Here is a 23,279-nt window from a genome sequence, read left to right as displayed (position 1 = left end):
ACTTCATTTTTTATGGATGGATTGGTCATTTCTTGAGTCAAGCATGTTGAAAGATACTCCTCTTGGAATGTCCGGAATATCAACCTTGCAATAATGTGTAAGCCGTGCTACTATAATTTTTGGCATATTTTATAGATCACGGAATATGGCTTAAATTATCAAACCCAGTAGGCTGCTGTATTTTGGATCAGGCCACATAAGACGCCGTATAAAACCTGAGAGCTGCTTTTCTTCGAAGAATTCTTTTACAATTCCCATCACATCACCTTGAATAAATTCCTAGCAATTCTGAAAAATCTTGAACCAAATCCGTCCAACCCCGGACTACTCTCCACTCGAATAATGAAGAGAGCCAACCGAATATCTTCTACTGTGGCACTTAGAATCTTTTTATTTCTTCTCCGTAATAACGTTACTACAAGCAAACTCAAAGTCTGGTAAACCCCCCAACACCACCACCCCCCCCAACCGGCCCGCATCTATGACCCAACAACTCTTAATATTGAACAGCTCCCTCATGAACTGCTTCAGGAATTCGAATGAAGTCCATCAGCTTTAAGCATTTGTTAACTTGATTTTGCTGCCTTATCGTCAGAACCGATGTTATTATCCCTTCTCTTACCATTTGACTTGCCTTCTACGCAAGCATGGACTCCTCTCTATTCTTCCATTTATCCATCTCAATTTTTAGATGAGCAGATCATGTTCTACCATTTCCTCATATCCCTTCTGTAGGTGAGTATCTAGAGCTTCAATCCTCTGTTCTAACCCTCGGATCATTATTTCCACACGCCCAAATTTTTCCTTGTTCCACGTTTTGAGACATGTTAATGCGCTTCAGTTTAAAAGCCAGTTCTCCAAACCTCTACCACGCCCCTCCTCCTCCCAGCTCCTTTTGACTAACAGAAAAAAATTCTTGTGCTCACCCACATTTGTTGAAACGAAACGGGATGACCCATACCTTTGAAATTATGGACACAAGAGACTATCATTGGCGATGATCCGAAGTATGTGCCCCAAATAATCAATGAAGTTAGTGGAGCAATTCTAAAACTCTGTGTGATAAACCCTCTGTCTACTGAGCCCAACTCCTTGCTAATCCATCTTGTCTGTTGCACCAAGTTAGCCTTTTCCTTGAGAATTAATTTCGAGTAGCCCACACCCATTGATCCGATTGTTAAATTCCTCCATTCTATCATAGGCGAGGAGCCCCCAAACCCCCCCCCCCCCCCCCCCCCCCCCCCATGAGTGAGTTTGTCTGCACCTCCTCTTCTAAGTCCCTCCATAGCTATCTTCATAGCCTGTAATTACATTGTCATATACAAATGTAATTAGAGACTCCGTGCTCCCTTTCAACATTTTAACCGTAATAAATTGAACACTCATGCTAACAACACTCACTTTTACACTTTTATCCCAGAACAGCCAAAGTTTCCCAGCCTTAATTTGTTAGTCCCCCCAATTTTAAGCTCAAGCTAATTAATAGTTTGGTCCATAGTGTTGCATTAACCGCGCACTTGCACCTTATTATATTTCTAATATGCAACTTTGATTCTTATTACTCGCAAGTGTATATTTAATATATGACTTTTACCTTTTTTAATTTAGTGTATGACTTTATACTTTTACGTAGAAGAAGGCAATCTTTTCATTAGTCAATCTAACCAGATAACTTGATTCTCAATGCCCCTTTCTATGCAATGCGCAAATTTTCATTGCTAATTCTTGGGTTCTCATTGCAAGACAAAACGTACTTGAAATCTGGTATGTTCTGGAACTACTGGTGCCGACAAATAGTGAAGCCTGCTGGAAAGTACTTGAGACAGTACTTTATATGTCTTCATCAAGCTTAATTACAGATAACATTAGCGTATATGAAAAATTCAAGAAAAGAGATGGCACACTGTCATACAATATTATTAATCATTTAATATCATCATTATGTGGATAGTAATCAATACTACAAGACCCATTCAAGTGCATTTTTTGTTGTGAAAATGATTCAAGTAATGTAAAACAAAAATCAATCACATAACACAAAAATTTACGTGATTCGCAACTTGCTCAAGTCCACGAGATGCAGAAGATTTTATTATCATGAGAATATAAAATACACTTTGGAGCAAAATACACTATCCCATACCGCCCATTTGTCATTAATTAATATATATGGTTGTACGCGAAATCCTAATTTCACAATATTGATTATTCGCTTGAACAAAGTATCGTGCGAGCCTCAATGAACTCTCTATCTAATGTCCTCCAGAGCAACATGTCAAACGAGTGTCAAAAAAACCCTCTACCTGAGCACTGAGCTTCACTCGAGCGACCTGTAGTGCAGCGCGAGCGAACTTTCTGTCTGAATTTTTCGATCACAAACAGGTCAAAAAAAATTTTCGGGAAAGACCCCCACTAGCTTGTCCATGTTCGCTTTGCTTTGGCCTATCGACCACAACCTAATTGAAAATCTACCAAAAAAATCATAACGAATCCATGTCGTTTCATCAAATCAGTAGCCACAAAAATAAACTACGCTCACAAACCAAACAATTCCCCACTTAGACTGTATTCCAACATATCACCAATGCCTCCCAAAAAACGGATTCCTCCAAAAAAACCATATCCTCCACCTTTGCAACTCATAGCCCCTATCTTCAAGTAGAAGACCAACTAAAGTGTTCACAACTTCAACTCTCAAGTTAACACTATTTTAAACATATCAGCAGGTTTTGCTCCATAGATATTCTCAAGTACCAATTGACCATCATCAACTAAGATCGAATAAGATATACTTGTCTGAATATGCTTGTCACGAATGAAATGTAGATCTTGCAATAAATATGCACTCTAATGTCACTGTAGAGAGTACATTCTCATTCTTCTGCCCAACTCTTCCAAGAAATTCTTAACCAAATCATTTCATTTGAACCTTCCAAAACAACAACATTCTCAACCTCTATTGTAGAAAATGCAACTGTGTTTATAAGTTTGAGCCCCAAGATACAGTAGTACCACCCAGACTGTATACAATGCCCATGTACTTTTGTATCAATTCACCAGTTAAGCCACCATCAATATAACCCTATATTAGGTGTAACGAACCGACAAACTGACCTCACCGATCAGAACAACCGACGGAGTCCTAATTGCCAAAACCGATGGAAACTGTCGTTGATGTAGAAGATGTTAGAAACCAACATTAACCGTTCATTCTAGTTTGAACCAACCAGCGAACTGACCGATATAATATATATTATTTTTATTTTTATATAACATGATGCTGTTTAACTTAATGAGTTAAACAACGCCGTTTTTAACCATGTTTTAGAAAAAAAAAATTAATATGAAATAGTGTTTGTTTAATACACCAAACAAAATCTTTGAATTAGGTTAATAACTCTAAGCCCTCCCCTCCTTTTCTTTATCTCAATTCTCTTTCTCTCCCTTTCTCATGCATCGTCCACAACCGCACTGTCGTATCCTCTCTCTCTCGCACGCAACTCAGCCTACCCCCTTAGCCAGCTAGAGCATCCATTCTGATGCCAAAACAAAGCTCTCTCACTCATCCCCTTGTTACCGCTTATTGATAGAATCCTGTGATTTTCTAATGTCTCTCATCTCTTGATTCCATTCACCACACCTCCATTCCACCAGTGTGCCTATATTTTTGTGAGTTTCATTAAGTCTCTTGACTAAAGTAACAAGTTTAGCGTCTGTTTTTTTTCCCCCATTATAAAGTCTAACAAAATGCTCGATTTACATAGTTTCATGTTGATAATTAATTTTCCTATTATTATGTTTAACTCATTTATTTGTGTATGTACAAGCTTTAAAACTTTTGGAGCAAATTCTTGTATTTCATGACTCAAGAGTAATCCGAGAGCCATTTCCACTATGAGTTGCTACATGTCCAATTTAATATTTTTTTGCATGAAAAAAATATTTTCGTTAATTATTATTTCTAATTGTATTGTAAAATTATTTATATAATTGTGTAAAGATAGTGAACTAAAATCTAGATTAGAGTCTAGACTTGTAATGTTTCATGTTGCAAACTATTGCTATGTAATTGTTTATGCACATTTTGTATTTTTCTTATTTTTAAATTTGTATTTTTAATAATTATGTATTTCACATCTTAGATGGATTCTTCAAAAAACTTCAATGATGTTGATTTAAACAAACCAACCATTAAGTTGGAGATATTTGAGAGGAACAAAACATCAAACCCTCTAGTACCCCCACCAATGCACTGTACGCTTTATAATTAATTATAGTATTTTCATCATCCCAATTCACAAATATTTAATGTTTTACTCTTATTAACGTTTCTATGTAGAGTTGGCGCACAATCAAACGTTACAACTATGAAGATTGAAAGCTGAAGTAGCAAACATGAAGATCACAATGACAAGAACGTTGCCATTTATTTATTGTATTTTTTTTTAATTGCATTTGCTTATAACACATTGTTTGTTGTAATGTGTATTAAACATCTTGGCGTTTTAATTTCTTAATTATCTAATAATTAGAATATAATATATACTTACGCCATCACTATTTACTATTGCTAATTTATTATTATAAGCTAACATTACAAATGACATTAAAATTAAATTTAAATTTAAATATTTAAAATGACTTTAACATCTTACTACATCAAATTTGGGTTTTAAAGCAACCCAAAAAAAGACCCAAAATGATCTAGAAATAGGGTAAAACAAACCCCAAAAAGCCCAAACCATCTCCAAATTGCTGAACCGGCCGAAAACTAGTCTAGTCGATTTTCCCCCACTCCATCGACTGGTTTTGCGATATAAAAGTGTCAGTCACTCGATTTTGGCCAAAACTAAACCAACAAGTTTTGTTTCCACCCTTACCTAGAGTTTTAGATTTGCTCCAGTGAAACACAATACATGTTTCTGAGGTGTGACTCCAATCACCCCCAAGTTAAGTATCACCCCAAAACAGAATGATTGAAACCCCAAAATAGAATGGGTTTTCCGGATTGAAATCCTAAACTTCCATGCACATTACACAATTTTTTACACACAACAAACAAACAAATCTCCACAGCACACAATTCACAATCTCATCCTCAAACTCCTCAACTCAATCACATACTCCATAACTCAACAAAACTCAAAAAACAAAACAAAACAAAAATATTTGACTAGGATCGATGGATACATACCTTCATCCTTCACTACGACGAAGCTAGCTTCAAGCAGTGACGGAGATGCATGTCACAACATGCAAGTTGATGAGAAGAGAGAAAGATAGATCTAAGACTGAGAGAGTGAGACAAAGATGAGAGAATCGAGAACTTGAGAGTGAGAGTCTAAGGAGTTGGAGATTCACAAGGATTGTTTTACATAATAAACAAAACATGTCGTTTTGTAAACCCCAAAACGATGTGTTTTTTATATATAGTTATATATATATATATAACTCTGCCCACCCCCCGCCCCATCTAGGGCATCAGATGCTGGAGAGTACGGGTGTGGCCCCGTTGCCCAAACCTAGTACTGAGAGCCTCCAATAAATTGGTTAGAAGTCTCCATAAGTCTAGTGCTCTACCGCCCTTCAAAAAACTAACATTTTTCTATTTCCTCACAATACAACTCTCACACGTTCTAGATCAACTGATTTCAACTCCGTAGCTTACCCTTGATAGTAATTCATTCATTCTTTTTTGACTCATATGCCAAGCCCGCAGTGCCACAATTCTATGTGATCTCTACTGCAGCAATAGCAATTATGTCACTCAATCTTGATGTCATGTACAAATACTATCTTCTTTCCACAAGCTAACACCATCGCTTCTCTTGTGACCTTTAATTGTCATCCAAGAAAACCATTCAATGACTGCAATCGTCGAGTTGTCCTATAGAATCAGATTTTTATTCAGCTCAAGAATGTGTATAACTTAATGCAAAGTCCACACATTCTTGTTGGAATACATATCCATGTCTCCGACTCCTATTGCATCCAATGCCATTCCTTGAATCAAGTACACCTTCCGAATCACCAGGAATTAGTTCTGAATGACTTATCGTGTGAAGAGGGTGAAAGAAGACCCAAAATCTAATACCCAACTGTAAATGTAACGCCCCGTCCCGAGGTCCGGAGAGTTAACTCATATAACCTGATAATCAACAAATTATAGACTCCAAAATATAACGTCATCAGAATACTACAAAGTCTCTTAATAAAATCCGCCACTTCTCAAAAATCTTCTATGAGTAATCCACTATGCTTAAAAATCATCTCACCGATACTCTATAATTCTGATCCTTAGCTGGTCTGTTAAAAAATCATCTGAAAAATGAATGGAGATAAAGGGTGATTATCAACAACTCAGTAAGCAGAGACATATACTAGTGTGTAAACATGAGCATTTCACAGAGTTCAGAATGCAGAAACAAAACATTTCAGTATCAATATGCAAATCTCAAAACAAATACTTTTATCAGAAAATCAGAGCATTCTCAAATATTTCATATTCAGAAACCAACTTTTCATGTTCAAAACTCCTTTGGCACAACATGACTGAACAACTTCGTCTTATCATATCATATCAGAACAGAGACCATGTTTAACCCCCGTGATAGGGTTGCATCCTGCGGAAAGCCAAGCAGAACATAAATCACCGTGTTACCAAAGCGATTGTACTTAGAACAGAAAACCACTATTATATCCCGTGCGGGCCAGAGGTCACTATTATCTCCCTGACAGGCCAGAGGTCACTATTATATCCAGTGACAGGCCACATATCAGAGCAAAACAGAATCAGAATCACCATATCAGAGTCAGAAAGTCATGCCAAAGGTTTTTCAGATGCCACATCATAACAGAGTACAAAACAGAACAGAATCAGATCACAAAACATACTTTATGCACAAAATTTCATATTCGCTCTCTTTTCAAAGTTCAGAAACAGAATATCAGAAATAAGCTCATGTCTACACCAGTCATGACAGAAAATACTTTCTTCTTAAACAGAATCTTATGAGTAATGCAGAACAAATATCTGAGGTTGTTTTCAGATTTCTTTTCATAACCAAACATGCACATTTCCAAGAAGGACCTTAGTTCATTTTATTTTAATGTAAAGTCTAGCATAGGAACCCCGCTTACCTAGACTTCTTAGCTTTTCAGAACTTTCCTCAAAAATACCAAACAAATATTAATCGTCACTATAAAATAATCACGTAACTTCCATAAATTTCCAATCAACCACGTATTTCGATATTAAAACTTAAAAATGCTAAAAGAACCTATTTAAGAACCTCAAAACCTAAAATTCTCATAATACCTAAAATACCAACATTTTCTAAGACCAACAATATTCACTTAATCGAAAATTGTACTGGAGAAGAAAATTTATCGAAAAAGTATTATGATACTTATAGAACTCAATAAAAATTAATATTCAAAATATCTAAAATACCAACAATATTTTATAAATAAAAGAATACATTGATTACTAAACTTTTCCTAAAATAATTCATGAAAAACTCACCTCTTATGAAAAATAGATTTACTTACTTTAACTAACAATATTATCAAAATACAATATAATATTTATTAAAACTTAAAACAAAATCCTAATTAAATATAAACTCAACACACAAAAATTTCTTCTCAGCCGAAACTCAAACCGTGAACTTTCCTAATATATATTAGGTTAAAACTAGCAAGTGCCCAAGTTAAAACTATACTTATAAATACACACACACACACACACACACACACACACACACACACACATATATATATATATATATAAGCACCCTATACGTAAAACAGACGATAAAGAAACAACAAAATAAATGAAAAACATGCAGCGCGGCAGGGACTCACCGAGATGGTGAAGTGCGACGGTGCTGCATGCGACGGGAGGTGGTGCACTCGGTGGCTATGCACTGGACGAGAAAGAGAGAGAGAGATGCACGGTGAGAGAGAGCTTACGGGAGAGTAAACCAACGTGAGAGACAGAAAACAGAGAGGGAGATACCGTGCAGCGAGGCAGCAAGAGGCGGACTTGGGGTGACGGAAAACTTCACCGGCGGTTTCTGGAGCCGCAACGTGAAGAAGCTCACGGTGGTTAAAGGTTGCAATGGCTCACGGTAGGAGGAGAACCGTCCTCTGTTTCGGGAGTGAAAAATAGAGGCTGCGGGATGGCTATCGAAGGCTACGGGTTCACGGCTGGGTCACGGTGGCGGCGCATGGCAGCGTTGAGGAGGAGCAAGCGGCGACTTGACTTCCTTGGGAGGCTGCGGGGTAACTCAAGTTCACGCAGGCAGTAACTGGTTTGTGGTGGATTCTAGGTGCCTTCCGACTTGGTGCAGAGAAGATAAAAGAAAAAAAATAAAAATAAAATAAAGGTAGAGAGCATCGATCTACACGGTGAAGTTTATTGAGAAACCAAAACGCACGGGAAAAAGGGTGGTTACACGCATGGGGCAGCGGTTACATGCAGTTGCCGTGCTTGATGCGGGGAACTTCTTGTACGTGGGCATGAGGAACGGATGAGTGAGAGTTGGAGTAAATAAAAAAAATATATATGTATATTGACTGCGAGCTCTATGCTAGACCCGGGTGTCACAGTAAACTAGATTGTGAATAGCAAGAAGCAATGCACCCTATACTTCTTAAGTCATCACGTTTGCACCGTTATTCTCCATCTTCTTGGGATTTTCACAATTCCTTTTAATATGACTAGTTTTACCAAAATTTCAGCAAGTCTCTTGCAACCCAAACCTTGGCTTGCACTTGCCCCTATTTCTTGATTTTGATCTGCATCTATTTGAGTCCCTATCATGTGCTCTACCCTGAGCATCAACATTCAATTCGGAATTTGACCTCGAATTCTCTCTAGAATCCCTCCTGCGCACCTCCTCAACCATAATCAGATCTCGAATATAGTTGCATTTTAGTTTCATCTTCCCAGTAGAATTACTGACACCCATGAGATGGCCTCCCAACTATTTGGTAATGATGCCAACATGATCAATGCCCAAATCTAATCATCAAACTCAATTTCGATTGACGACAATTAGTTGGCGATAGTATTGTACTCATTCAAATGTTGAGCAAGTACCTACTACCATCTTCAGATTAAATAGTTTTTTCATCATATGCACATTATTATTCGTCTATGTGCGCTTTTTCATATATGCTAGACAAAGCCGTCAAGATCTCTCTCTGTTGTGATATTCTCCTTGATAATACCATGTGCAACTGATTTTGATAGGGTCAGCCAGATAACCCCTAAAACCTATCGATCTAACGGGTTTCAATCAGCATCCTTCATGTTATCTGACTTATTTCCCAATAGTGGAAGATGTAGTCTATTCCAATAGAGGTAGTCCTTTATTTGTACCCTCTAGTACCTTTTGATGGGAACCTTTACTTCTTCTCTTGTCATCGTTCTCCCTTAGACCCGAACATATGCTTTGATACCCATTGTTATGAAAAATGATGACAGAAGAGTAAACAAAACAAGAAATCAATCACACAACACAAAGAATTACGTAGTTCGACAATGTGCCTTCATCCACAAAGCTAAAGATGATTTTAGTATCTTGAGGAATAACAAAATATACTTTGTCATATTGTTCCTTAATTATATATTTATAAAGTTATACGGTGGAAATCTTAATTTCATAATTATTAGATTATTCGCTTGAGCAAACTCTCTGCCTAAATTTGCTTAATCAACCTATATCGCAAAATTCTGTCCGGCATTTCTCAAGTCACAAACCAATTAAATTATCAGGTCGGAGTCTCAAATGGAGTCACCACAAAAATAAACCAACTCCACAAACCCACTTTGACACGACTGACTTGGATCCGAACAAAGCTGAACCAATTAAATTAGATACCGCCTACACCAGTAAGTCGCACCGACTCCAAAATGGACGGAGTCAAAAGCTGAAAGCAGCTGCAACATTGAACGGTTAAAGGATCCTCAAATATTAAATCACATAAAACTTCACAACCGTGTCAAAGTAAAACCAAAGTTAATACCTTCACCGGAGCCAAATCGTTCGCAAAATCGACTCCAAAATGGGTGAAGTCAGAGGTTCAAAGCGGCGTTGAAGAGTTTAGACCGGTTCCTAATTATTCTTCTTCGTTGGTGTGTGGATTTTTATTTCAGAACTCGTGACCTTGATTGCTCCCCCATTCTTTTCCTTTTTTAACTTCCTAGCTCCCGATGTTGATCCAGTTTTCAAGAAGAAATAGGAGTAAATATGGCTGCATCCGAGGGAGAAGGAAGCAGTACATCTCGCTCTCTCCAAGACACACCCGTCTGGGCTCTAGCCACCGTTTGCTTTGTCTTCATCTCCATCTCTATCTTTATGGAGCACTTGATCCATCTCCTTTCCAACGTAAGTAAACATACAAGAAAATGATGAAAATAAAGATAAGCTTTCACCTCGATCGGAAGTAGTAGTAGCAGTACTACTACTACTGTGTAGCTGCCGTATGGTCTGCAATAATTTGATGGAGGAACTAATTTTCTTACTTTTTGATGCTCAAAGAAACCATTTTTTAACGAGCGGGAAAAGCCCTTTACAAATACTAACTCATGAACGGCAGCTACTTGATGTTTGCCGTAAAGAAAGCTACTTTAAATTATGTTCTTAATTATGAAAATTTTTACAAATCCCAGCCTGTATTGGGTTTCTAATTGGTGCAGTGGCTCAGAAGTCACCGAAAAACTGCTTTGTTCGAGGCTCTGGAGAAGCTTAAATCTGGTAGGTTTTAGAATTGTAACAATTTATATGCTAATTGGAAACGGATCAGGTAAACGTTTGTGTTGACTAATTTGTATGTGGTGTCCTTGCAGTGTTGATTCTCTTGGGTTTCATGTCTCTCATATTAGCAGGAACTCAAAGATACATTTCCAAAATCTGTATACCGATTACAGTTGCAGATACCATGCTTCCTTGCCGTGTAAGAGTAACAACCAAAACTACCAAAGCACTAGGATTAATTGCTCATATATGGACTGGAACATCTGAATATTACTTGCCAGGAAAAGATGATCTTGAGAATGTTTCGTGGCAACCTGAAAGAAGATTGGCAGCAGCTGAAACCAGTACTTCTTCTGAATATTGTGATTCCAAGGTACGATATATAATATTGATCTTAATTAATTATTGATTTGGAAAAGAGGAAGCTCTCTGTCTCTCTCTCTCTCTCCCCATTTATCTGAATATTTCTTTAATTCGATTTATTTGCAGGGAAAGACATCATTTATATCACCAGAAGGGATTCTTCAGCTCAACAACTTCATATTTGTGTTAGCAGTTATGCAGATTGTCTATAGTGTTCTCACCATGGCTTTAGGAAGGGCAAAGGTACGTACGTATGCCCACTTGCTTTATAAATCTTCTCATATTAAGACAAGATTAGATTTGTATGCAAAATATTAGACATTCTGATCATTTCTACAGGATTATTAGAAATCCATGTATTACATCTTCCTATATTTTTCCCTAAAAGTTTTAAAATAATAAACATCATGTGCCGGCCGGCCACCACACAATACGCCGGGAGTGATCCGATCACTCCGGCACGAATCATGAGTGGTCTTTGCCACACCCAACGACCAAACAGTTCCTAACCAAACTATGCCTCATCAGAATATGAATATTAAGCCTATATATAGTTGAGTTTTTTGTCATAGCATTAATGGATTATCCTGCTAATAACATATAATAAGGACAAAGCAAGGCTATAGATCAATTTTGTTTGCCTTCTACGGTACGCAACACATTCAATACTTACCAAACCTAAAAAAGTTAGAGGTTTAATTGAGAAATAATATTTACCGTCATAGAGTATACAAGTGCGGCACACTTTTTTTGAACAAAATAAACAAATATAAGATCTGTATGAAAAAATTAACTTCTTAGTGGTGAACCGTACAGAAATACTCGACACTTGCACAACTCATAATTGTATCTAGCATTATTCAGATTAATTAGAAGAACATATGTAGTCGTTCATTATTTATATGAGAGTTTTGAATACCATCGACTTATAATAACTGCATAATTCAGGGTTCGAACTCATAAGTACTGATCCCAATTGTGGAGTACTTCATTGCCCCCGAAGACTGGGGTGGAGTACCATTTGGCGTGAAGTCAATATTGAGAGGCATTAGGTTTATTTATTTTAAACACAACGAATACTAGCTAGCAACCTCTCCCAATTAATCTATCTAGCTCTTGATTGTTCTTTGATTTTTTTCTCTTTAATTGCGACCGGATGTGGCCATGATGATGAATATTATTTGCATATGATCATTAGATGAGGCGCTGGGAAGCTTGGGAAAGAGAAACTGAGACAATCGAATATCAAGTGGCTAATGGTGAGATTAATCTCCTTGCAAACTTGTTTATTGAGCAAAAAAAACATCACTAGTTCTTTAATTCATAAAAAATAAATAAAAAAATAAAAAATTGTTAGCTGTTCTAAAAATATTTTAAAAATTAGTCTTCCCAAGAAATCGGGTCTTCTTTAATTTATTAGCTTCTGCGTTAAGTCATTTTTCTGTGTCTGGTTGACCTTGACGGGAAATATAGCTTTCCGAGTCTCCAGCTTGTTATCCTTAGGCATGTTCTATCTGGTAAATATGAGAATTCTCGAATTTTTTTAAAATTTCTCATGATACGCATTTTAATTTTAAATTTTGAAAGTTTTCATCTAATCATAGTCAAACGTCACAAAAATCAATACGATTTTTATAAACTTCCAAATAAAAATTATATTCATACAACATTTTAACTTTATCTATTTATTTTGACAAATTTCAATACAATATTACTTATTTTAAAAAATATATTTTTATTCAATTTTTCCTCTCTCATTTTTCAAAACCCAGTAAATTAACATCTTCACTCAAACTATTTCACTTTGAGATATTTTAAACATTCAAACATGCCAAATTTACTAAAATTTAGACAGAATATCACAAGATCAGTACCATCATCTTCTTGTTCACTTTTTTTTTTTTTTTTTTTTTTTTAATTTCCTAAACGTATACCTAGCTAGGTGGGTGCTCTTTGTTTATCTTCCATTTGATCTTTAACCCCAAATTAAATAAGGTCTCTGCTTTTTGTTTTCTTCCATTTCCCAATATTAGAGGGGGTGGAAACCTGGAAACCAACCAGTACGATTAATTTGTTTTTAAAAGCACAAAGCTTTAAATTATTAAAGCCTTTCGGTGAGCTGTAATTAAAGTTTGGCATTTTTATAATCGTATCTAGATGATCAGTGGCTAACGATATATCAACGACTAACCTCGACTTTTAGCTAAAGCTAGCAGAAGGTGGGGCATGCATCCCCATGATCCACTTGATTAGTCTTTTAAAGAATATGGGTTTAAATATGATTTTAATCCTTCCTTGAGTCATTATAATTAGAGTCCATCGAATAATTATAAAAGGCAAGATCTTCTTTTTTAAAAATAACGTACTGATAGTCTATTTTTGACCTTCCAATACTGTATTTTAGATGTGATTTATAAGTTTTTAATATGAGATTTGCTACTCATCATCTGATCACACACTATATACCGGCCCACACTTATTTTTTTTCATGTTAAACTAATTGAGTTATTGATCTGCTCATCATTCATATATTACAAACTTGTTAAGGAAAGAAAAATTAAAAATAAAAATAAAAAATTATGTGTGGTGTGTAATGTAAGCGGCCTGATGATAAATAGAATTTTTCTTCTAATATTGACGAATGAAATGCTTTGGTTGTGTTAGGATTCTAGTCATGAGATATAAAATTAGAGATTTTATATAAGTTTATATCTTATAATTAGAATCCTAACAAGTTTCTTGTTTAGGAAATAGAATATTCTAAACATGATTTTATCGCCAATTATCTCTCCATCATGTTTGCCTTATTACTCCTACGAGTTGAAAAATGATATATATAAATTGATCAAAATGTAAAAAGCCTCTCTAAAAATAAAAATAAAAATGAATCTCATCATAATTAAAAAGTGCAAAAAATTTACTTTTTAATAATAGAATTTATTTTTTTATAAAAAATTATACAACACTTGTTTATTTGAGAGTTTTTCTATAATTTATGGTGTTCAATGCTTTAAAATTTGATTTTTTTTTTTTTGAATTTGTCTGACATCATGAGTACTGTCTATTTAGATCCTAATCGATTTAGATATACAAGACAAACGACGTTCGTGCGCCGACATATGAATTCTTTTACAAGAACATCCCTTCATCTTTGGATCGTAAGTAGTAATTATTCCTTTTCTTTCTTTTTATCAAATATGCTATATATTAATTTAGAGCATAGATATAGCAGAGTTACTTTTTTTTTCTTAAATTTTTATAGTGTCCATCATATATATTAATTATTGATGTTCAGGCACTTAAAATGTATTAAAATATAAAATAAAAGAACATTAATATTTATTTTTCTAATTCTGATCATACCGTCGTTTGCTCAAATTTGAATTGGAACAGAAATGCTTCTTCCGACAATTCTTCAATTCAGTGGCCAAAGTTGACTACCTAACTCTACGCCATGGTTTTATCTCAGTTAGTTTCTCCATCTTTTTTCTAAATTTCAACTCCTGTTGTTCAGATATTTGAGAAGTTGACGTAATATTAGGTATAATTTTGAGGTATATAAGTCTCGAATTAGTCTTTTTATGAAAAATATTAGGGTAATTGGAGCGTAAAGAAATGCTGCAGATATAAATTATAGATTACACAAAAGTAAACTGATCATAAAATAACGTGATTTTATGTGACTTGCTAGATCATTTACTTTATGATCATAAAAATAACTTAATTTACATTCTAATGTATCAGTATATCAAATCACGTTATTTTGTAGTTTTATTTTAAATAATCCCTTTACAGTAAAGTAGTGTTTCTCAAAACTTTATAAATAGTTTTCCAATTAAGAATATATAACTCAGTTCCACTGATTTTATAGGCCCATATGTCAACAAATAATTCCTTCGACTTCCAAAAGTACATACAACGTTCGCTGGACGAGGATTTCAAAGCTGTGGTTGGCATCAGGTTAATTGTTAATTTAATTATACTCCTATTCCATGAATATCTGATCATCTGTCTTTGCCCAATTTGGTTGATCCATGTTTTTGTTTATATCAAACGGTCTTCGGTCTATGATGCTAGCTAGACGTTTTGTAATTGGCAGTTATATATCACATAAAATTACTTAATAATCTCAATATTAAGCTGAGAAATGTTTAAGCCACAAAAAGATTTTACAAAAAAAAAAAATTACAAATTGACGTGACTTGATGTGGTAAGTCAGATTGTAAAATATATTACTTCTATCTTAAAATAGATCTAACACATGAAACCAAGTACGTTAATTGTGAGTTTATTTTTGTTAAAATATCTTTGTAACTATAGAAGTTCTCTTAAGCATTGGTCACTCCTAATTCTTCCAGAATTTGTTAGAATTAAAATGAAAGAAAATGAACCGCTTATTAATGAATTACGATTTCAAGAAGAATGTGACAAAATTATGCTATGGTGATATAAATACTACTTCATGAAATTCTCTGTGCTGACCCCATGTAACCAATAGGATGCTAAAAATATATTAGTATGGAAAATGCTACTCTTTCTGCTGGGACATCCGATCCCGCTGGGATTTATTATTATTATTATTATTATTACGTAGTAATTAAGAAAGTGTTTAAAAAAATATTTAAAAGTGTTAAAAAAAATACATGTAAAAGAAATCAAAAAAATATATATATCCAAAATACACTGGCAGGATCCCTCAGTGCGGGAGCTCCCAACAGTAGCTGTCACTACAAGAAAACTGTTTATTTCTAATATTATATCAAAATGATGATGATCAATAATAAGATGATGAATAATGTATTTCTTCATTGTATGAGATCCAATTATAAGCTCATGATCATATTTTCACACTTTTGGACAGCCCTTCCATGTGGTTTATTGTCGTCGTCTTCATCCTTCTCGACGTGCATGGTGAGCAAAATGCCCTCTTTCTACTATATATATATGTGGAGAAAGAATGTTTTCGAATTTTTGTCCAAATTTAAAGGTCTCAAGTGAAAAAAGGATAAATACATGAAGAAATAAATCCTTCAACATTTATTATTAGTACCCTACGAATTTTTCAAACAGCACTAAATGTTCAATATGTTGTAAGATCATCAACTTCATGTATATATCAATTTATCCAGCATTATTAACTAATTAATGATATTTATGATCATCTTAATCAGGTTGGCATATGTATCTGTGGTTATCATTTCTCCCATTAATTGTACGTATTCAAAGTTAATTTAATATATATAATTACATGCAGATTAATTAGTAGTAATAGTCGACGATTTTGATATATTTATTATATTAATGTGCAGTTAGTGCTACTTCTTGGAACCAAACTGGAAGTAATTGTAGCAAGAATGGCTCTTCAACTCAAAGATCAGAACAGCGTAATCAAAGGAACACCTGTGGTGCAACTCAAGGACAGTCATTTCTGGTTCAATCGACCCAAATTCTTCTTGAACGTTCTGCATTTTACTTTGTTTACGGTAAAAATATTATATATCTGGCCTAGTACTCATCAATTACTTCCAAAAACAGAAAAAGATTCATCTTTAGTACTATGGATAATTGCACGATCCATTAGAATTAATGACTGTTTAAGTACTAATTGATCTATATTTGATTTAATTTCTTAACTATTTCCAGAATGCATTTGAGCTTGCTTTCTTCGTTTGGGTCACGGTATGCTTAATTGGCAGCTTAATTCCATTTGATCATGATCATGCTTTAAACTCAATGCAGTCGAGTGATTGTGCATGTGTGCATTTATTTGTTAACCAGTTCGATCATTCATGTTTGTTTAATCACTTTCTAATTTTCAGTGGCAATATGGGATCAAGTCTTGCTACCATGAAAATATCGAAATCATCGTTGTTCGGGTAGCATTAGCGTACGCGGGTTCGCTCTTTCTTCTTTTTATTTTTCTTCTTCTGTCTAATTAATATGTGATCTTATTTTGTCATGATCACCACCACCCAAGATTCATTCCCAAAGACAATACCATGTATATTAATTCAAGATTTATTGATCAAGATGCATCAATCCGTATACATATTATTAATCAAGTTTAAGAAAATGTTTATGTTCTGCATTTTATATTGTCATCTCTAGTCACACCACACCGACTGATGTGGCACATGATTTTCTGTTACTTTTTATTGAAATGGTTAGCTTATGAAATTAGTACTTTAACTTTATTTCATATATTACTCTCTGATCACTTATTAGCAATTATATATATGCGAGCCTTCATGCTACTTGAAATTAATGTGTTCACTAAAAGCTAGTTGTTTTGAATAATCTCTTCAGGGTGACAGTTCAAGTGTTGTGCAGTTATATTACTCTTCCCCTCTACGCTCTTGTAACCCAGGTACATGGTGTGAAATGACCAAATAGATACTATATATACATATATATATATATACATATATATATATATATATATATATACATATATATCCATTTCAAGTGAAATATCATGGATGGCATGCATATTGCACATAGATTGCATCTTAAAGATAACATAATTATATATAAGTTGTCGTTGTACATGGTTATGCATAGATGGGATCACAATTCAAGAGCAGAGTCGGCCTAGAAGGCCAAACGGTGCATGCAATAAATCAATGGTATGTTGAAGCAAGGGAAAGGAGGAAAAAGAGGCAGGATGTTTCTGTACGATCAGGATCAAGCAGTAACAGAACCCTGGATTCGTTGGATTTGCCTTCTCATCATCATCACCGAGTGCTAACAATCTCTAACGAGGGCGAGATCGAAGCTCATGTTTCCAACGAATTAGCTGATGAAATTGTTGAAGAACAATATGATCAAGGAGTTCATGACCAAGATCATGATGAGGAAGGACTTGACCAAGCCATGGATTCAACGTCTGAAATTGTGCAGATCGAAATGTCAGAAGCTAGCATCTCTAACTCAAAAATATTAGAGAGTACTGGCATGATCTCATAGATATGAATTCTCTCATTGTATAGCTTTCGTTTTTTTTTTTTTTTTTTTTGAAATATACCTCCTGTTATCATTTCATTCATAGTTCAATTGGTTACAAAGTTTATCATGTATAACTTTCTGTATACACTCTGGTGGAACACATTCCATCCACACAATTTCATTATCAAAAATTAAACCCAACTTTGCTAAACTATGTGCAAGTTCATTCCCTTCTCTGCGTACAAACTGTAAGCTCCATCCTCTACAAGCTTCTATTGCAGACCTCAGATCCCCCACCAGTTGCCCTTTCCATGAATCATCATCTGAATCAGCATTCATTGCATCCACCACCACCTTAGCATCCCCCTCAAAACAGGCATTACTAAATCCTAATTCTCTACAGAAATCCACAGCTCTCCATAAGGCATAGCACTCGGCTACAAAGGGGGAATTTACAAAAAAATTTTGTACACTCAAGGATGCTAAAACATCCCCTCTAAAATCCCTAATCACCGCACTAATTCCCATCTTTTGAGCTTGAAGATCCATAGCAGCATCGAAGTTTACTTTCACAGAGTTCACATCAGGCACTTCCATTTTTACTTTTGCAATGCATGTTCTGATCCTCTTCCTTCATTTCCTCCCTTCTTGTGCACTTCATGGAAGTCACTCAGGTTGACTAGTTCTCTTTGAACAACACAATCTGGACTTGAGAAGTTGCTGTCAAAGACCACTGAGTTTCTCCTTCCCCAAATTGAGTGCATGATTGCCACCACTTTTTCAACATCATCTTTTGCTAACTCACTAATTAGCCTTAACCACAGTTCGACAAAGTCTTCTATGCATGAATTCCACTTTTGAACAGGACCCCTTTACTGTCCACACATCCAAGGAAGCTGGACAGTTCCATAGTACATGGCCTACTGATTCCTCCTGCTACAGGCATATTGGACACATAGCCTCTTTTAGCACCTTTCTGCTTTTCAGATTCTCCCTGGTGGGGAGGATGTTGTTCAAGGCCCTCCATATCATATGCTTCCATTCTCCTAGGACATGTAAGGCCCACAGCTGCTTCCATTTTTCCTTCCAATCCCTTACAGTAGATGATTGATTCCCCATTCATTTCTCTATTTTTCTGATTTTCTGCATGATAAGTGTTCCTTACAGAGAACTTTCCATCTCTAGATAGCCCCCAAAAGTGCTTTTCCTCTGCTCTAGTTTTACTAATAGGGATGGTACATATAGTATCTGCCTTTTCTGAACAAAAAACTTCCCTAATCAAGTCAACTTTTCATTCTCTTTTTTCTTCATCTATCAGATCACTTACTCGAGCATCAACACTCAACACCTTTACAGGAGACTGAATTGAGAAAGTTGTAGCTAATAGCTATATAATAGCTATATAATTAAGCCATTGTAATTATACTAAGTACTTAGTATGTACCTAGTATAATGGAATAAATATATTTACAAATAATATACTAAATATATTAATTAAAAGTATTATAATACTATTATTAGTTTTATTTTTATACTTTTGTATTTTGTAATATTAGTATTATTATATACTACTATTAGTAATATAATTATAAATATATTAATATAATTACCATTCGAACAGATATTTATCCAGTTAGAACGAGACGCCACGATCATTATAGACGTAGTTTGAATACAATTCCACAAAACACCCTCATTCGAATCAGCAACCGCCGAGAGCCTCCGAGTTCGCCCCATATCTCCGCCGCGAAAACTGCCACTCAACCGCCGTAGCAACCCCACATTTGAACTTCTAAGAGGTATGGGTCAACTCTCCACATCTATTGTTTAGTTTTTTGCACGAATGGGTTGTGTTTGGGGGGTATGGATTTCGAATCCTAAATCCACCCATTTTGGTTTATTCGGTAGAAATAACATCAAAATAATCGGTAAATATGATTGGGCTTCACTCCTTAATCGTTTCTACCGATTAAAACAAAGGATAACATCTAGATAGGAAGTTTTTCAGTTCGGGGCTGAGTCGACTCAGCCATGGATGTTTGGCTTCTTCCCATTCTAATTAACTCTAGTCCGTTCAAACGCTTAGTTGTCAAACAACATTATATCTGTTTGAAAAAAATAAATTCGTTCGAATGAACAAAGATTTCTGGTTCGAATGAACAGAACAGTCCATTCGAATAGATTTGACTAGTTCGAACAGAATATGTTCCGTTCGAACGAATTATTTCAATTCATTTCAATATACTATAATTCTTCAATAATTTAATTTAAATATTATGGTTAATTATATTCTTACTTTCCTTATAGTTAAACAGTATATCAATGGCATCCAGTAGAAGAAAACGTGCGAAAGATCAGTCCAACCAAAGTAGTGGAGCAGTTCATGCTCAGGAGACAAGGCCTATACTTGTCGAGCATCCAGTCATTTTGTCTGACTTCTCCGATCTTTCATGGGAGGGATGGAGCATACATTCCATCTTCACCAAGCAGAGATGGAAACCGATCTGTGAGCAGCGGGGGACTGCATATCCATAGATGGTCGGTCAGTTCTACCATGCCATGGGAGAACTTAGCGCTGATGCTTTGTTCTACACCCTATCGGTCCGAGAAGTGAGTATTAATTTCTCTCCCATCATAATTGCTGAGTTCCTTGACATCACGTGTGTGGCTGACGCATATCCTGCAGCGGCTACACGGGGACCAGCGACTGCACCATCTGATTCCGACACACCGGCCGCATTCTCCACGCTAGCCCCTAATGTAGATTCGGATGCTAGTTTAGATGGTAGTGAAGATGAGGATCTACCTGATGATGGTCTCACAGACGATCATGTGTGTTAGCTAGTGCGAGACCCATCGGCTCCTCCATATGATGGGAGCAAGGTGATCCGATAGGCCAATTGTATAGCGTTTTTTTGAATGCTTAATTTGATTGTTGGCTATAACATCGATCCGAAAAAATACAAGACTGATTTCGGGATCGATTGAACCAGATTTTTGCTGCAGATAGCATGAAGGATCCCATTGATCTGGTATCATATTTATTCCTCCGCATTCGATCGGAGTCACGATTTTCTAGTGGAGGTAGTCTACCATTTACACTGCTGATATCTAATCTCCTACTCCGATTGAGGGTTACAGTGTTGGCTACTGAGCGGAGGTCGCCACAGATGGAGCCCCTTAACAAGATCACATTCAGCAAGAGCAAAGGACACTTGCGGAAGACTGCACCAGAACTGCGTAGTGATCCTCCCACAGATCCAGCTTCTAGTAGTGCTACTGCTGTTGAGAGATAACCTCATGGGGCTACTTTGGATCAGGTACGAACTATGTTTGTAGAGTTCGTTGAGCCCAATATGGAGAAGCTTAGGGATCTGGAATGATTTATTAAAATGCTACAAGAGGATGTTGATCTACTAAGGACCCAATGATCATTTTAGTATTATTTTACTTTTTTATGTTGTATTAAACATTATATATTTGATATGTAATTAATGTATGGTTTTTATTTTTCGTATTTACTACTTTGTTTATTTTTTTTCATTTTACTTGCTATTCATAATAATATAAAAAAAGATACTATCTTTAAATTTATATTAATATAAAAGAAATCACTATAAAGTTTTGAAGTTAATTACATAAAATTAATTTATGAATTTATAAATATTTTAACTCACTGCAAATCATAATATATAATATATACACATTTTCATATTTTGAAAATGATAACAAATTAATGGGAAAAATATTTATTACTTTAATGGAAAAAATATATGCACAAATCTATACTAATAAAAAAATTAATTAAAAAAATTTCCGTTCGAACAAATAAATTTAAGTTCAAACGGTTATTAACTTTCCTTTAGAAAAATAAATTAATATCCCGCCAATATTAATAAATTATATACTGTTCGAACAGACATTAATTCCATGTTCGAATCTATTTTGTTCCGTTCAAACGGTTTTCTTTTTTTGAGACGATTTTGTTCGTCACAATATCTTGTTCAAATGGATAGTTTTCCGTTACTTTTAGGGACAAAATTTAATTCGTTCCTAACAAATTCCGTCCCTAAAAGTCAAATTTCTTGTAGTGTGTATATATGATCACAGGTTTATGTGAATATAGTATGATTTAATTTGTAAGAGGTAAGTGATGTAGATGATATATGTGTTTTTCGTACCAACTTATAAACGTAATTCTTTTAAAAAAAATTAAACAAAGAAAAACCTGGCTAAAAAAAAAAAAAAATCCAACGACTCTCGGTAAAACTTTCTTCCCCAGTTAAATTCATGAAAATTAATGAAACTCTAGACGGAAACTTTTTACGTAGGTCATTTAGCAAAAAACCTGGGAGCTGGCTGGGATGATGGCCAAGACATTTTTTCCCCCCACGAGCCACATTCTCAGGAAAATAAATCATGCATGGGGCGCATGCATTTAAGACGAACGGAAAGTCGTAGACAAGGGGCCAAGAAAGTCAGAATACATCTCAGTTCAGCTTATGAATTGAAATGCTAATATTATATCAATCATTCGTCTGATTGTGCATGAGATGTGGCGTTTAATGGGTCGCTAGTTTTGCATGCATAGCACCTGTTCGATAATTCGTCACCATGGCATCCTTGACTGTAATAGATCAAACTAGAAAGTAATGGAAAACAACAAATCTGATGGAAAAATTCATATTTATTCAGTAGAAAGGATAATGCTCTCTTCTAGGGAAAGCTCCTCCATAGATGAAACAGAATAACAAATTGAATACCAGGTTCTGGATGCTTCCTTAGACGGTTGCTACGCTAGATATAGTAGTGTTATTGTAAAGATAGAATTGACCCTTACATTACTCAGTTACAGACTAAAGGAAATAAAAGAGCATACGGAAATAAAAGAGTATAAGTAAATCATGGATCAAGCCCTGGGCCCATTCGAAGCCCACATAAGTCACGTTCATCCTTCACTGGCCTTACCCCTTACTTAAGGCCCATTGTCCTCACGTCGGCCCACTCCAACCCATGTCTTGACCTAAGGAGAAAACCTTCTAGAAGGACAAAACCCTAAGGCTGCCGACATCTCTATCTCAACACTTCGACAATGATGTTCTTCCCCTTTCCATTCAGCGTGTAACAACTCTCCTCCCCATCAAAACACCTTGCCCACAAGGTGTGGGTAATCGATGCAAAGTTGCATGTATGGTTCCCAGGAAG

General features: G+C 35.4%; 1 protein-coding gene across 3 annotated transcripts; it reads left to right on the top strand.

Annotated features, from left to right (window-relative positions):
* Window positions 1-9,961: 9,961 nt before the first annotated feature.
* LOC121238277 (MLO-like protein 3) lies at window positions 9,962-18,285 on the top strand. 3 transcript variants are annotated; one of them, XM_041135107.1, is made up of 16 exons: window positions 9,962-10,110; window positions 10,217-10,397; window positions 10,709-10,766; window positions 10,859-11,139; window positions 11,256-11,372; window positions 12,328-12,388; window positions 14,199-14,287; window positions 14,523-14,597; window positions 15,001-15,089; window positions 15,991-16,040; window positions 16,301-16,341; window positions 16,439-16,612; window positions 16,773-16,808; window positions 16,949-17,016; window positions 17,436-17,496; window positions 17,691-18,285. In XM_041135107.1, the coding sequence occupies exons 2-16, from the start codon at window positions 10,260-10,262 to the stop codon at window positions 18,093-18,095; spliced, it is 1,743 nt and encodes a 580-aa protein (XP_040991041.1). In that variant the 5' UTR covers window positions 9,962-10,110; window positions 10,217-10,259; the 3' UTR covers window positions 18,096-18,285. The 3 variants fall into 3 exon arrangements, with proteins under 3 accessions (XP_040991041.1, XP_040991039.1, XP_040991040.1); XM_041135105.1 differs by having other exon boundaries at window positions 9,976-10,144; window positions 10,235-10,397; XM_041135106.1 differs by having other exon boundaries at window positions 9,977-10,110; window positions 10,235-10,397.
* The last annotated feature ends 4,994 nt before the right edge of the window (window positions 18,286-23,279 follow it).

The sequence above is a fragment of the Juglans microcarpa x Juglans regia genome, chromosome 7D, assembly GCF_004785595.1.
Source record: "Juglans microcarpa x Juglans regia isolate MS1-56 chromosome 7D, Jm3101_v1.0, whole genome shotgun sequence".
NCBI classification, from domain to species: Eukaryota; Viridiplantae; Streptophyta; class Magnoliopsida; order Fagales; family Juglandaceae; genus Juglans; species Juglans microcarpa x Juglans regia.
This window is presented reverse-complemented; position numbering and strand designations above follow the sequence as displayed.